Source organism: Grammomys surdaster, unplaced genomic scaffold (genome assembly GCF_004785775.1).
Source record: "Grammomys surdaster isolate TR1022 unplaced genomic scaffold, NIH_TR_1.0 331, whole genome shotgun sequence".
Classification (NCBI taxonomy): domain Eukaryota; kingdom Metazoa; phylum Chordata; class Mammalia; order Rodentia; family Muridae; genus Grammomys; species Grammomys surdaster.
The window spans coordinates 1,585,345-1,598,678 of record NW_021604750.1 but is presented as its reverse complement, the minus strand read 5'-3'; the positions used below and the strand labels follow the sequence as shown (position 1 = coordinate 1,598,678).

At 38.2% G+C, this 13,334-nt stretch overlaps 1 protein-coding gene across 2 annotated transcripts in view; it reads left to right on the top strand.

The window, feature by feature from the left end:
• Efcab1 (EF-hand calcium binding domain 1) overlaps positions 1-8,031 on the top strand; it is a 15,020-nt gene extending 6,989 nt beyond the window's left edge. Inside the window, exons 4-6 of one of the 2 annotated variants that reach the window (XM_028778275.1) lie at positions 3,727-3,878; positions 4,258-4,362; positions 7,554-8,031. In XM_028778275.1, the coding sequence (XP_028634108.1) occupies positions 3,727-3,878; positions 4,258-4,362; positions 7,554-7,613 (317 nt within the window). In that variant the 3' untranslated portion in view covers positions 7,614-8,031. The remainder of the gene's footprint in view (positions 1-3,726; positions 3,879-4,257; positions 4,363-7,553) is intronic. The other variant, XM_028778276.1, reaches the window with a different exon arrangement.
• The last annotated feature ends 5,303 nt before the right edge of the window (positions 8,032-13,334 follow it).

The window sequence follows — 13,334 nt, the reverse complement described above, 5'->3', positions numbered from 1 at the left end:
ATAAAATAAAATAAAATAAAATAAAATAAAATAAAATAAAATAAAATGTTCTTCTCCCAGATATAAATTGAACAAAACCATAACAATCATGTAAATTACTAAGTATGATATATAATTAACATCAAATACATCATATTTGTTCATTAAAGTACTCAATTCTATCACTGGATTATTTAGGTTTTAGCCTGTAACATCATCTGTAAACCATGTCTTCTACTTTATAACCTCTCTCTCAATGTTAAACAACTTGAGTTTGATTATGAGACAATAACTACTCTTCAAACCCATCAGTAATCTGAGAATGACTTAAGTATTACCTGGCTATATAGGAAGCACCAAACACAGTTCCTAAACTTAAACAATTGTAGAGACAGCTGATTACCTGGAGAGCCCCCTCATTTCTTTTAACGTTGAGCATCTGGCTTCAACCTTGTGGCTCAGGATTATCTGACAGACCTTTGAAAAGCAGGTTTATGATGGACTGTTTACCCTTCTTGGCAGAGCTATCAGTTGAGCTATCAATTCTGCATAATGTATCCTTTTCCCAGAAATTATTTTGTCTGCAAATGAAATAGGCAATTTCTGCCCTATAAGCAACCTCTCCTGGAGATAAAGTTTCACAATTTCTTCTTAGAACCAAGAAGGGGGTACTGTCAGGAGCAGATATGTCTCTAGTCAAATGATTTAATAAAGATAAATTGATTAGATGTCAGATTCTGTGGACTTCTTGTGTTTTTGAAGACTATCTCGCTATATAATGTATATCTGAACTTTTAAACCTTTGCTTCTCTCAGCTATTTCTAATTGAATAATATTAAAAATGTTATAATTAAATCAGAATCTAACAGAACCATGAGTTTGCTATCTGGCCCTTAACTTATGTTGCTTAATCATCTAAAAACACTTTATAATATCCATTATTAGAAGGACTGGGTCTAAGCTTTATATTCTTAAATGAGTGGCATAGGCACAATGCCTATCTAAGAGTAACTATATTAATCACAAATTTTGTATCAATATAAGAAATTCACATGAATGAAAACCTTAAATATATGTCAATATAAATTTTGTACTAATGTAAGAATTTATAACTTCAAATTTTAAAGATCATTTATAAAGATTTCTACCAATTAAGATTGTGGCTACACAGTGTTTTGTTTAAGGATAAAATTTAGTAATCCATCCCATCTATTTCCCCCCTGTTCAAAATTATGACAGCTTATCTATAATTTGTAAAATAACCATTACCAGACACCCAAACCCAAGGAATTGAGCTGACAATTCTCCATAGCTTCTTCATGCTGAATAGGGACTACAAAAAAGTCTTTAAGGGGTGGCGAGGGATAGAAAAATTAGAAAATTTGGTCAGACTTAACAAAGCTAGCTTTAGCATGTTATTCAATGTCTGCATATTTGGAAGGTTCAGAACTTGACTGAAGTTCTGACCGGATCAATCAGAAAAGTTGGATGAGGCAACATGATCTGGAATTGTTGGCAATCCCCGAAGCTATTTTGGGCAACAATCAGAAGCAGGTGGCCAAGCAAGTCAGTTCAGCATCTTTGAGGATGAATCTTGCCAAAGTTTTACATTCTGAAATATGTGAATCTTACAACCAAAATTTTAGTATGAATAATATTGTGGGTTGTGTAGTGTGAACAGATCAGTTAATGATGAAATTATGCTCCTTGTTTGAACAGGTAAAAGGTAGCCCTGTTTTTTATGAGTTAATTTTATCAATAACCAATCGTAATAAGTCTTCCTCCATAAAATGTGAAAGATGGCAGAAAGAATCTTTACCTGTCTTGCTGCTTCTCTTGAATTTTTCTAGTTCTTCAGGGGGTCTCCCCTGTCATATCTGATCCATATCACTCTAGAAGGGGTCCAGAGCCTAGTCTCCTTTCCCATCAACACAAATGAGGAGACATTCTTCCAAAATCACAACTCCTTGGTCCAGTAACCAGAAATCATTAAATGTTTAGCTTGATCTCTCTCCCAGAGGAATTTTAATATAACTACGAAACTCATAACCATAGTGAGTTTGATAAATAAAACAATTCAAAGCAAACAAAGCAATCTGAACAGTTATTAACCGATGAGACAGTGCTTCTGCAGTCTCCTGCCCTGTCCTGGGTCTTAATTTAGCTTAAGACCTAAATTACCTAATAACTTTGTTTATTTACTATATGAGGCTCTCTATATAATTCTCAAGGCCTAAATTTCTACTATCTGAAGTAGACTAGGCAACCTACTCCCTGCCTTTGATCTAATAATTTTAGATAGAATGCCACAATATTTTATTATCTATGTCCACTTACTGTATAATCTTATTTCTAGGCTCTATTTTTGTCCTACCAGACAAAGAAATCCCAGAAATCCCATGAGTAGACAAAGTTCAAGGATCCCAAAAAATTGACCTGGAAAGACTTTTTCAAATATTTTTTAAAGCATTTTTTCCATGCATTCTTCCTAACTTCCCTCCTGTGGAGCCCAATATTTGCTTCCTCTAACAACTGGCTCTCTGCCTTTTATCTTAAGCTCTTCTATTAGTCCTGAACCACAGGAAGATGTACTTACATGGCTTGGGCAAAATCTGTATCCCCTTCTATCCTTAAAAACAATTAAATCAAATGTTTAAAATCTATCTTTGATTCCCTGATTGTAGGAAGCAGGCAGCTTTTATCATCTAGCTCTCTGTCTCTCATATTAAGATCTTTGTAACAGTTCTGAACTACAGGGAGGAATCCCCACATGGCTCTGGCAAATTCTGTGTTTTCTTCTATCCTTAAAAACAATTGCATCAAAAATTTTAAAATCTATCCCTTAATTACCTGTTTGTAGGAAACAGACAGTTTTTACCATCTGTCTCTGCATCAGAGCAATCATCCTGTCTCTTTGTATAGCAGGGGATCCCAGCATCTCTGAGCTGAGGCTCTCCTTGTGTTCCTTTGTTCCAGTTTTGTGTGCATTGGAACCACATGGCTCACTCTGATCTGCTTGCTGAGAAACCAATGCTCCCCTCTTCTTAGACTCGTAGCACTATGTGGTCGTAATCCATCAGAGAATTCCTAAATTAATAGTAGATTCTTGCCTTCCATGTTGCATGCCATCTGTTGGCTGTACCTTTTGCTACCCTGCTTAAGCTCTGGGAACATGCTGTGCTACCAGCGTCCACGCAGAGAATATTGGATCCTTGGCTGAAAAACACAGACCCACACAGTTGCTCAATTTCAACTTGCCTTCTTAGCTCAATGGCTCAGTGCCTTCAATCTACCTCAACTAGCATATCCTTCCCAGCGCTCCCAGTTCAACACCCTAACTCTGAACTCAACTTCAGTTGCTCAGCCACTGTCAGTCCCAGTTCAACATCCCAGCCTTCCTCCTGTAGAATAGGCCTCTGGCCACTCTGCCCAAGATGTCACACAGATGGTTGGCTTTTCTCCCTCTGAAGCATGGCAAAGCTCCTTTTCTCTCTCCCTGAGTGTCCTAGCTGGCCTGTGGAGATACAGAAGTCCCACTATTCTGCCCAGTAATTAGCCACTAGCATCTTTATTGATGGATTGAGAAACAATTGGAGAACAGGACCTTAGCATCAGAACCACCCTTACACACATACATACACACACACACATGCACACACACACAGGCATGCACATGCACACACATGTGCACACGCACGTGTGCGCACACACACACACATATATAAAATTATATTTTTTTTTCTTTAGATTGCTTTGAAGTGTTTGATTTGAATGGTGATGGCTTCATTTCAAAGGAGGAGATGTTCCACATGTTGAAGAACAGCCTTCTCAAGCAGCCTTCTGAAGAGGACCCCGATGAAGGGATTAAAGATTTGGTTGAAATTACACTTAAGAAAATGGTAAGTATGGATAATTTAGAGGCTTAATATAGAAAGTTATAGGGAATCTATGGTATAGAAATAATTACTAGTTGACTTACAGTGATTTTCAGTATTCTGTTTAGTTAAATAAAAGTTAACATTTGTTTGCTACTAAAATATTTCCTTTAGGCTGCAGGTGTGGCTGTGACAGAACACTTGCCTACCATGTCAGAGGCTCCCAATTCCCTGCTATTAACACCTACACACACACACACACACACACACACACACACTAAAAGTTATTTTTCAACTTTCCAACCTAATCTCTCATTCTCTTACTAACACCTACTGTGAAAAAGAGTGTGCATTTGCAGCAAGAATGCCATGTGCTGACTGACCCAGGCTGTGCACCTCACAGGACCATGACCACGATGGGAAGCTGTCTTTTGTAGACTATGAGAAGGCTGTGAGAGAAGAGACTCTTCTGCTGGAAGCCTTTGGGCCATGCCTGCCTGATCCAAAGGTAACAATATTCCTTTTGTTGAACCAAAACCTAATTTGGAACAGCCAACCTAGGACATATCAGCTTTTGGTATGGTAGCCAGAAAAATATAAGCATAGAAGGCCCCAACAGAAGAAGGGACAGCTTCTCTCAGGGGACTGTTACATTCCACTGCTCTTTTTTTTCATTCCTTCATGGATTAATCTACATTGGAAAGAATTCATGAGGCTCAATGTGCCAGAAGCCTAGAGGAAAGGCTCAGTGGCTGCACTGGAGGACAAAAAACAACATTAAAAATCATTACACAACATTGTGCTAAGTATATCATTGTAATAATAAACACTAAATGACTTACGTTGTGCTTTCAGTGTGACAGACAATGATGGAAGAGTGATACCTCATATCACCCAATTTATAAATGAGAAATCAAACAGAAGATGTACACATTTTATCAAAGCTATCTTAACTAATTAGTGGAGTACCAGGGTAGGTAAGCTGGTGCCACTGTCCATAGAGAGCTATGTAGAATGTGATGCTGGACAGGAAAAAAAACATCCACACCATCCAAACCACAGGAAGACAGAAGGGCTTACCCATGGAACCAGGTCAAGGATAAAATACAATGGGGAATTCATCCATGCAAAAGAAGTAATGTTTGTACAAAAGAAAGAAAGAAAGAAAGGGAAGAATGGAAGGATGAAGAGATGTGGGAAGGAAAGAGCAGGAAGTGTTTTACCAAAGAGCCTGGTTTATAGTTAGCTAAACATGAGGTAGGAGGTGCCTAGAAAGACTACGTTCTGAACAGCCTGGGTTTGTCTGGAAAGTGATAAGGATGGGGATGGATTTAAGCAAGCAAGCCAGTAATGCAAATTATGAGTATCCTCATCCCCTGACCTTTAGTTTGTATCTCCAGCTATCAACTCAAGTATCTATTCAATATTTTCTAAAAGTTTCTGGTTTCTCTTAAACTTGCATCTCTCCTCTCTCCCATGTTGTTAAATGGTGGTCTGTCTCCAGCAACTTCAGCAACCTGAGAGCCATGTTTGGTTTCTCCTGGCACTCTGAGCTACTCCTTCAGCATTTAGCCTTAAATATGGCCCATGCCAGTTGCTACTATCATCTGTCCTGTCTAAATAACTAACTGTTACTCCCACTGTTTTCTCCCTACTGCCTTTCCACTATAACATCCTCTATATTTGAAATGCTGATTGCATCATGCCCCATCTTTTTCCACACTCTTCAGTGAAATCTCCATATGTAGCATTTGTAACCTCTCTTTCCAGAAACATGTTTCTGTTTCCACATTCTCTCAGGCATTGCAGTAGAGGCAGTCAACTCTATGTTCTCCACTTTCTGCTATGTCCTTCCCATATCTTCCCCAAACCTTCACATCCTCAATTCCCTAAGTCACCCAATCTCACTGGACTTACTGCATTGTTCAGACAGCCTTTGCCTCCTTACCATTCATCTGTGCCCAAACTTGCTTTTTATACTATGTCTTTCACCATATTTATTTGTAGGCATATTGTCTCATCCCGTGAGTTTGAATTTCCTTAGATCAGGAAAGAAATTAATTTTTCTCAGTTTTTTTGCAATTTATGTATTGAGTTCACAGAATAGATGCCTGGAAAAACATGGACACATGAATGGAGATGTAGATGAAAGGATGGCGAGATGAATGGATGATCTCAGATGTTCCTGGAAGAAAGTTCTGGGTCTGTCCTCCCCTGTTCAGAAACTGCTTAGCCATTCTTTCATACTCTCCCAACATTCTTAAATTGTTCCTTACCTACTAAAACCTCCATCTTTGAATTCTAAAGGCTTTAAAGGTTTTTTTTTCCATCTTAAAAACCAAACAAGGAGCTAGAGAAATTGCTCAGCAGTTCAGACCATATGCTTCTCTTGTAGATTACTCCAGTTGGGTTCCCAGTACCCACACCTCCCTCTCATTCTGTTTCCAGGGAAACTTGATACCTCTGACCTTTACTGGCACCCACACTCATGTGCATGTACCCAAACAGAAACACTTAACACACAAAATTTTTAAGCTTTTTTTTTAAAAAAAAAAGCAAATGGAAAAGACAGGATAAAAGGAAGACAGAGAGGGAAGTTATGTATTTACATGTTTCATAGTCACTTCTACTTGTACAGCTACATGTCTTAAGAAAAATGTCCAATGTAAGACCAATACTATCATGTGTCACTCCTCATCTTCTAGAATCTTGTTGTTGAAATTATCCTGTTTCTTGCCAAATCCAGTTAATGAATTTCCTGAATGTCTTTAAGTGTTTGGATGTGCGTGAGTTCCTGGAAGTCCAGAGTTCAATATTGCTCCCCACAGAAGCCTCATATCCACACTATACCCCATGTTCCTGGCCTCTGTTAGGTTGGAGTCCACTGAAAAGCAATTTGAGAGTCAAAAACACATGAAGAAGATAACAGTACTCATTGTATAAGTCAAAGCAGAGGTTCTCAATCACTGTGGGTCAAGCAGCTCTTTCACAGGGGCCACCTAAGACCATCAGAAAACACATATATTTACATTGTGATTCATAACAGTAGCAAAAGTACAGTTATGAGATAGCAAAAAATTAAGTTTATGGTTGGGGGTTACCATAACATAAGGGACTATATTATTAAAGGTTCCCAGCATCAGAAATATTGAGAACCACTTGAGAGAAATAGAATTCACAGAATCAAAAAATGTGTGTGTATATTTGAGACTTTTGGTAGTGGCCTACTGCCTGTGATTTAACTATTCTAATAGTGATTGTTCCCTAATGGAAAGTCCAAGAATCCAGTAGTTGTTTAGTTCACAGTCCTGGATATCTCACCTGATCATCAGTATTCATTAGGTTCACAAAGAAGTAGACTTCAATCCCTGTGAAGGAATTCCCGGGCCAGGGAGAGTAAGGGCAAGCAAGCCAAAAAACAAAAAATCTTCTTTCTTTCATGTACTTTATGTAGGTTGCCTCCAGAAAGTGTGGCCTAGATTTCAGCTAGGTTTTTCTACTTCAAATGATCCAATCAAGAAAATTACTCAGTAGATGGGTTTTGGTTAATTCTAGATATAACCAAGGTAATAACTAAGAGTAGCCTCCATACTCACCTTCCTTATGGCCCTGTCTCTCCAGACATAGAGGGACACAGTGTTTTGTTCTGTTCTGCCTCTTTTTTAAGTCTATGCTAAGTTCAGCACCTTTATCTTACAGAGCCAGATGGAATTTGAAGCCCAAGTATTCAAAGATCCACATCAATTTAATGATATCTGAATTCCTAAATGTATTGTTGTACGTACAAAAGGAGCCACATTAAGGTCATCTGTTCGTCTCAGCTCAGAAGATGCCGTGGTGAGATTCAGTTCCCTTATATGTATTTTAGTCCAGGACATCTTCAGAGATGCTGGGTTTGGCAAGAGAAGTTGACATTGTTAAAGATATTTAACCATGTGGACTCTGTTAAGAGACATATTTGTCATAAATCTCCAGATTAATCAAAGCAATGAAAAAATTGTATGGTCATCACTTATGGATACAATCTATATGTCAGAAAGAGTTTGATTATACATTGAAATATTGTTGCAACTCCAGAGTTTCCTTCATAGCAATAAGTAGTGGAGAAATAAGAACATGTCAGGTACTGGGGACTACACATCAAGGTGAAGAACACATGGAGACTATTTAATATGCTTTCTTCTGTTATGTGAGGCTTTGCTTTAACAGCTCATAAACATTGGAAGGCACAGATTTGTCATGCACACTTTCATGGCCACCATAGCAGTTAGCCTTCTGAATGTAATTGGCCCTCAATAAATATTTCAGATTAGATTTAAAGACAGAAAATTATCACACAATTACCCTCTGTCCATGAGCAAATAGAAGTCTTCTCCATTTCATAAACCCAGCTTTTAGTTAATCTCTGGAGACATGTCTGACCTGTGCATTGCAGTCTGATGCAAGGCCCCCTCTGCTCTGGCTTCTAGTGTCATACCTCTCTCACTTTGCTATCATGCATTCCCCATATGTAATATAATGTCATGGCTTCATACTGTCTGATGTTCTTTATAAAACCTATTACCAGGGATCATGTCACATTGTATAATAACGGTGCTGGCCAGTTATGACACCCCAAAACCTCCATCAGGTACTGTGAGCATCATGTGGCAATGAAAGGGCACCCTTCTCCACTTGAGGTTCTGTGAGCTCTCTTTTACCTCAATACACACAAGAAAGCAGTTGAGAAGGTTAACTATGTGGTACCTTCACCTGATGTGTACAAGCTCTAGAGAATACATGAAAAAGCAAATCTCCTTCCTTGTTACATATGCATTATTATGTTTATGCAAAGTTGATATTGTATATAACAATTGGCTGCTACTAATACCTGGAACAAGAAATTCTATAAAATAAACTGATTATACATATATAAGGCACTTTTAATGAGTAGCTATGGTAGTTATAAATAATAAAACACAATATTCTTCATAATTCTAGCTTCATTGGGAACTATCAACAAAATGATGTGTATTTAAGGTGAACACAATGTTTATATGTGTATATGACTAAGTAATTATTACTTAAAACTCAACTAACATATCTGTCAACACATATCTGTCTGGCTTGAACATAGTCTCTTCTCATGGTAAGTTTCAGGTGCATTGCCTGTATCTTCTTTTGAATAACTGAAACCTAGTGCATCTTGACTAACACACCCTCCATTCTGCTTAATGGTAGTCATAGCCACATCCCACCCTACTTTCTGCTGCTGTGAGATTTTCAGCTTTAAATTCACATAGAAGAATGAGGTTTTGTAGTACTCACTATCTTCTGTGTGAGGCATTTTTTGCTTCCATAATGTTCAGCTTATCAACAGTGTCACAAATGATATAAAATCCCATTTTAAAGGGTAACTGATGTCCCCCAGTAAATGTATATAAAATGTATAAATGTAGATCATGATCATGTTGTCTTTTCTATTTGTCTAATGGCAGACAGGCTATTTCTGAATCCTGCTTGTTTACCTTTATCATGTGAATGCTGTGAAATGAATGCAAGAATCTGGTATCCCTCTGTGTTTAATTTCATCTGGTACCTCTGCTTCCACTTTGTTGCACTCTTTCCCATGATGATGTCCTAATGCACATTTCCACTAATGCTATGAGGGCTTTTTTCCCCATAAACTGCCAGCATGTGTTACTTTTCTGTGGCTTTTTTTAACACTAGTCACTAAAATTGGGGAAATGACACCATATTGTGGTTTGAACCTGTACTTCCTTAGAATATGCCAACATTGAACACTTTTTTTCTTCTTCCTCTTGATTTTCTTTCTTTTTTTTTTTTACTCACTTTACATCCCACTCACCTTTTTCTAAAGTTTTGGTCATTCGTATATATTTACAAAACACAAAGTTAGGTCATTTTCCCAGTTTGCATCACATCTTCTGGTATAATTGTAGTTCATTGAAAAAAATTAAGAAGCTTAAGAAACTAAAAAGCTAAACTACTATAAAGTATTGGTTAATATTTTGGTGAGTCATTTAAATTTTTAGAAGCATATTTATTCTTGCTTCACCACATGAGCAGGTTTGCATGCAATTGCATTGAACTACATCTCTTCCAGATGCTGCCTTGAGAATACTTTTTAGGTTGTCCAGTGTTTGTCCACATCCCAGCTTGTCTCACCTTCTATGTGTCAGTGCCACTGTCAGCATCAGGGCACTGATCATGTATACATTAAATTTATTCTAGTGTTTGCAACTATAATAACTAATGGTGAGGACTCAGGAGGCCTATCTCACATGCCTCATCATTGACTCTCTTGGAATCAGTTTGACAATTAAATTGTTGTGAGGTTGTGTATGATCCTGCAGTTCTCACAAAGCTGCTTCTGGTCTATGAGAACACCAGTCTCACCACTGATAAGAGCAGTTTCTCCAAAATCATGGATGATTTGTATCATTTGTTTTTATCAATATAGTTGTTCTCTGACTGTCCTAGTTTGCTTTCTATTGCTATGATAAGGACCATGACCAAAATCATTTTGGAGAAATAGGGGTTGATTTCATATTACACTTCCAGATAACTATCCATTACTGAAGGGAGTCAGGGCAAGAAGTCAAGGAGGGAAGGATTCTGGAGGCAAGAACAGAAGCAGAAGCCATGGAGGAATGCTGATTACTGGGTTGGTCCTAATGGCTTTCTCATCCTGCTTTGTTTTTTCATCCTGAATCACCTCCCAGGGGTAGCACTACCCACAGTGGGCTTCACTCTCCCACATAGTTATTAATCAAAACATGTTCCAAAGATTTCCCTGTATCCTCATCTTATGGGAGCATTTTTCTAATCCAAGTTCCCTCCACTCAGTTGACACTAGTTTCTGTCAAGTAGACCAAAACCTAAATAGCATATTGCATCTAAATGTCTATATTGTGTTCTATGTGAATATCCCTCCTTATATAATGTTATTTAAATCCTAAAGATGTGAATAAAAAACATAAGTAAAATCAATGCATGTTCAGTTGATGCTGGCACACAACTCAAATTGCACATATGCCTTCTCCATTAGCTTTCTAACATGCACAGGAGTACACCCTCTTTGCTCACATCACCATGTGAACAAAACTTTTTCTTCCTTTACTATGTCAAAGTTTTTGGATTCTTTTAATTTTGTTGTTATTGCAACTCCAGTGATTTCAACAAACATCTCCTTGCTTGATGCCAGGCATATTTAAGTACATGAAGTTCTTTGTAGGACCATTTTTCTCCCTTCTTGCCTACCCAGAGCCATTATCCTTTGCTGCTCAGCTTGGCTTAACTTACTATCAAGGCATAGCCAGCATGCAGGCCAGTCCCCTATCTGCCCTGGGATGACTGAGCTGGGATAATGAAAAGCACTTACAAGCCAGGATGGGTTATCATTCTTTTCATGGACACCTTACAGTTTTGCTTTCCCTTTTCTGCTCTGTTCAATAGAACCAGCAGAAACTACCCTGGGCCACTGATGTATAAATATACACTACTCCATAAGCAGCATGAAGACTCTGTTTGGAAAAGTACTTTTAGGTACTACAGGATTTGAAAATTACCACCAAAAACTGGTAGCCCTGCATTCTTCCTCATAGATATCTCTGTGTACAAGACAGTACTTGTAGGAAACAAGGGCTGGAATTGCTCACACCATGAAGTCATCTAACATGCATTAGGTTACCACTTTGTGTGATACAGTGAGGGTTGATGTGGTCTAAATCAGTGGTGTGGCCTCTCATCTTTTGTGTAAAGGATGATATCATACCAGGGATTGACTGTGTCATTATCTGTCATGGGTTCATGATAACAACCCCTCTTTTCTAACACATATAGGTGTATGTATCAATTTAAGCTAAATGTTGATAAGAGAAACTAAAATCAAATATGATTTTAGAATATTCAAGAAACTAAAATTGAATACAATTGAATGTAAGTAGGGGCTCTAAGTTCCATGGCTGAGCTCTTAATAGGTCCTCATAAATCATCACCATTCTTGCCAGAGCTAATGATTGCTTCTCACCAAGTTTGGCCAAAAGAAGTTTGATAATTGCACTGCAAAGAGAGGGAGGTGGGAAAGCAGAAGATAAAGGAGGAGGAGGAGGAGGAGGAGGAGGAGGAGGAGGAGGAGGAGGAGGAAGAGGAGGAGGAGGAGGAGGAGGAAGAGAAATGAGGAGAGAGGAAGACAGAGTATAAAAGAGCCAGTGATATGACCCACTGATGTGTTATTTACAGCTTGAAAACCTGTGACTTATAGTATCATGATGCCCTCCCAGTTACAGTAAGAACTCTGTGTGCTTAAATATGCCTGACATCAAGTAAGGAGATGTTTGTTGGTCATTATTGGAAAGACTTTCCAGCCTGTGTTATCACTAAATTATCAAGCCAATTGCATATGGAACACACTTCAGGAAGCATGCTCATCTTCTGAGAAATCTGAAAGCCATCACATTGAAATGTTTTGGTCATGGTGACATCACACTTGGGTAGCAGTTGATTATTTATAGCTTCTTGTGGTTTTCTTGCCTCCTACATAGTTTGTCAAGAAAATATCCTTCCCCTAAGATACACATACCCTCTTGTTTACTTTTATTTTCCTCCTATCTGGCCCTCACAGATCACTGGAGTTAGGGCTTGTTGGCTTAGTAAGTATTTAAAGAAACTGAGTGAAATATAATCTGATTTCCCCTTAAAGTAAGATGCAGCTTCCTATCTTTTGTCTACAAGTTTGGGGATCCTGAGGCTTCTGTAGCTATAAGCTACATTATATGGAGTCTTGGAGACTGGAACAATGACTGGTCTGCAAAGCTGAGAGAAGAGAATACAGAAGTCCTCCTGGGAGTGAGGACCTTCAAGGGGGAAAATGCAGAACAGAGTAGAATACCCAAACCACTGGAATAATCATTTTTAGTGAATGCTCATAGATATGCCAAAGCCAGAAATGAACTGAAATTGATTCATAGCCTCAGCTGTGCCTTCTACAATGATGCAATGAACACTTTGGGGCTAAGTACTCCACATAATTACATCAGTTTCTCACAGGTGTTAGGATTATTGATTGTTTTCATCTACAGAGTAAGGAAACTGGACTCAACATAAACTAGAAGTTTGATATTGGTTCATGGCTGGAAATGAACATAGCCAAGATCTAGATGTCATCTACTTCTGATACTAAGAAGTTATATGAAGCACCGTGTGTTCCTGTAGCCTTATGCCTCCTAGCTATGATCACTGAGTAATTTATCTTCCAGAAGAATCTTCAAATGTACCCTAGAGGCTGCAGTTTGCTGCTGCACTAAAATACACATGCAAAGAAAATCATAAACTCTTCCTATCTGAGCACATAAAGCTAGGCCTTACCAAGCTTCAAGATGTTGTAAGTTCTATATAAAAGTCACTAGGCTGACACTATCTTGGTGACCAGGCCAGAGAATAGACCACAAAAAGGAAATTTAAAGTGGGCTATTGCTG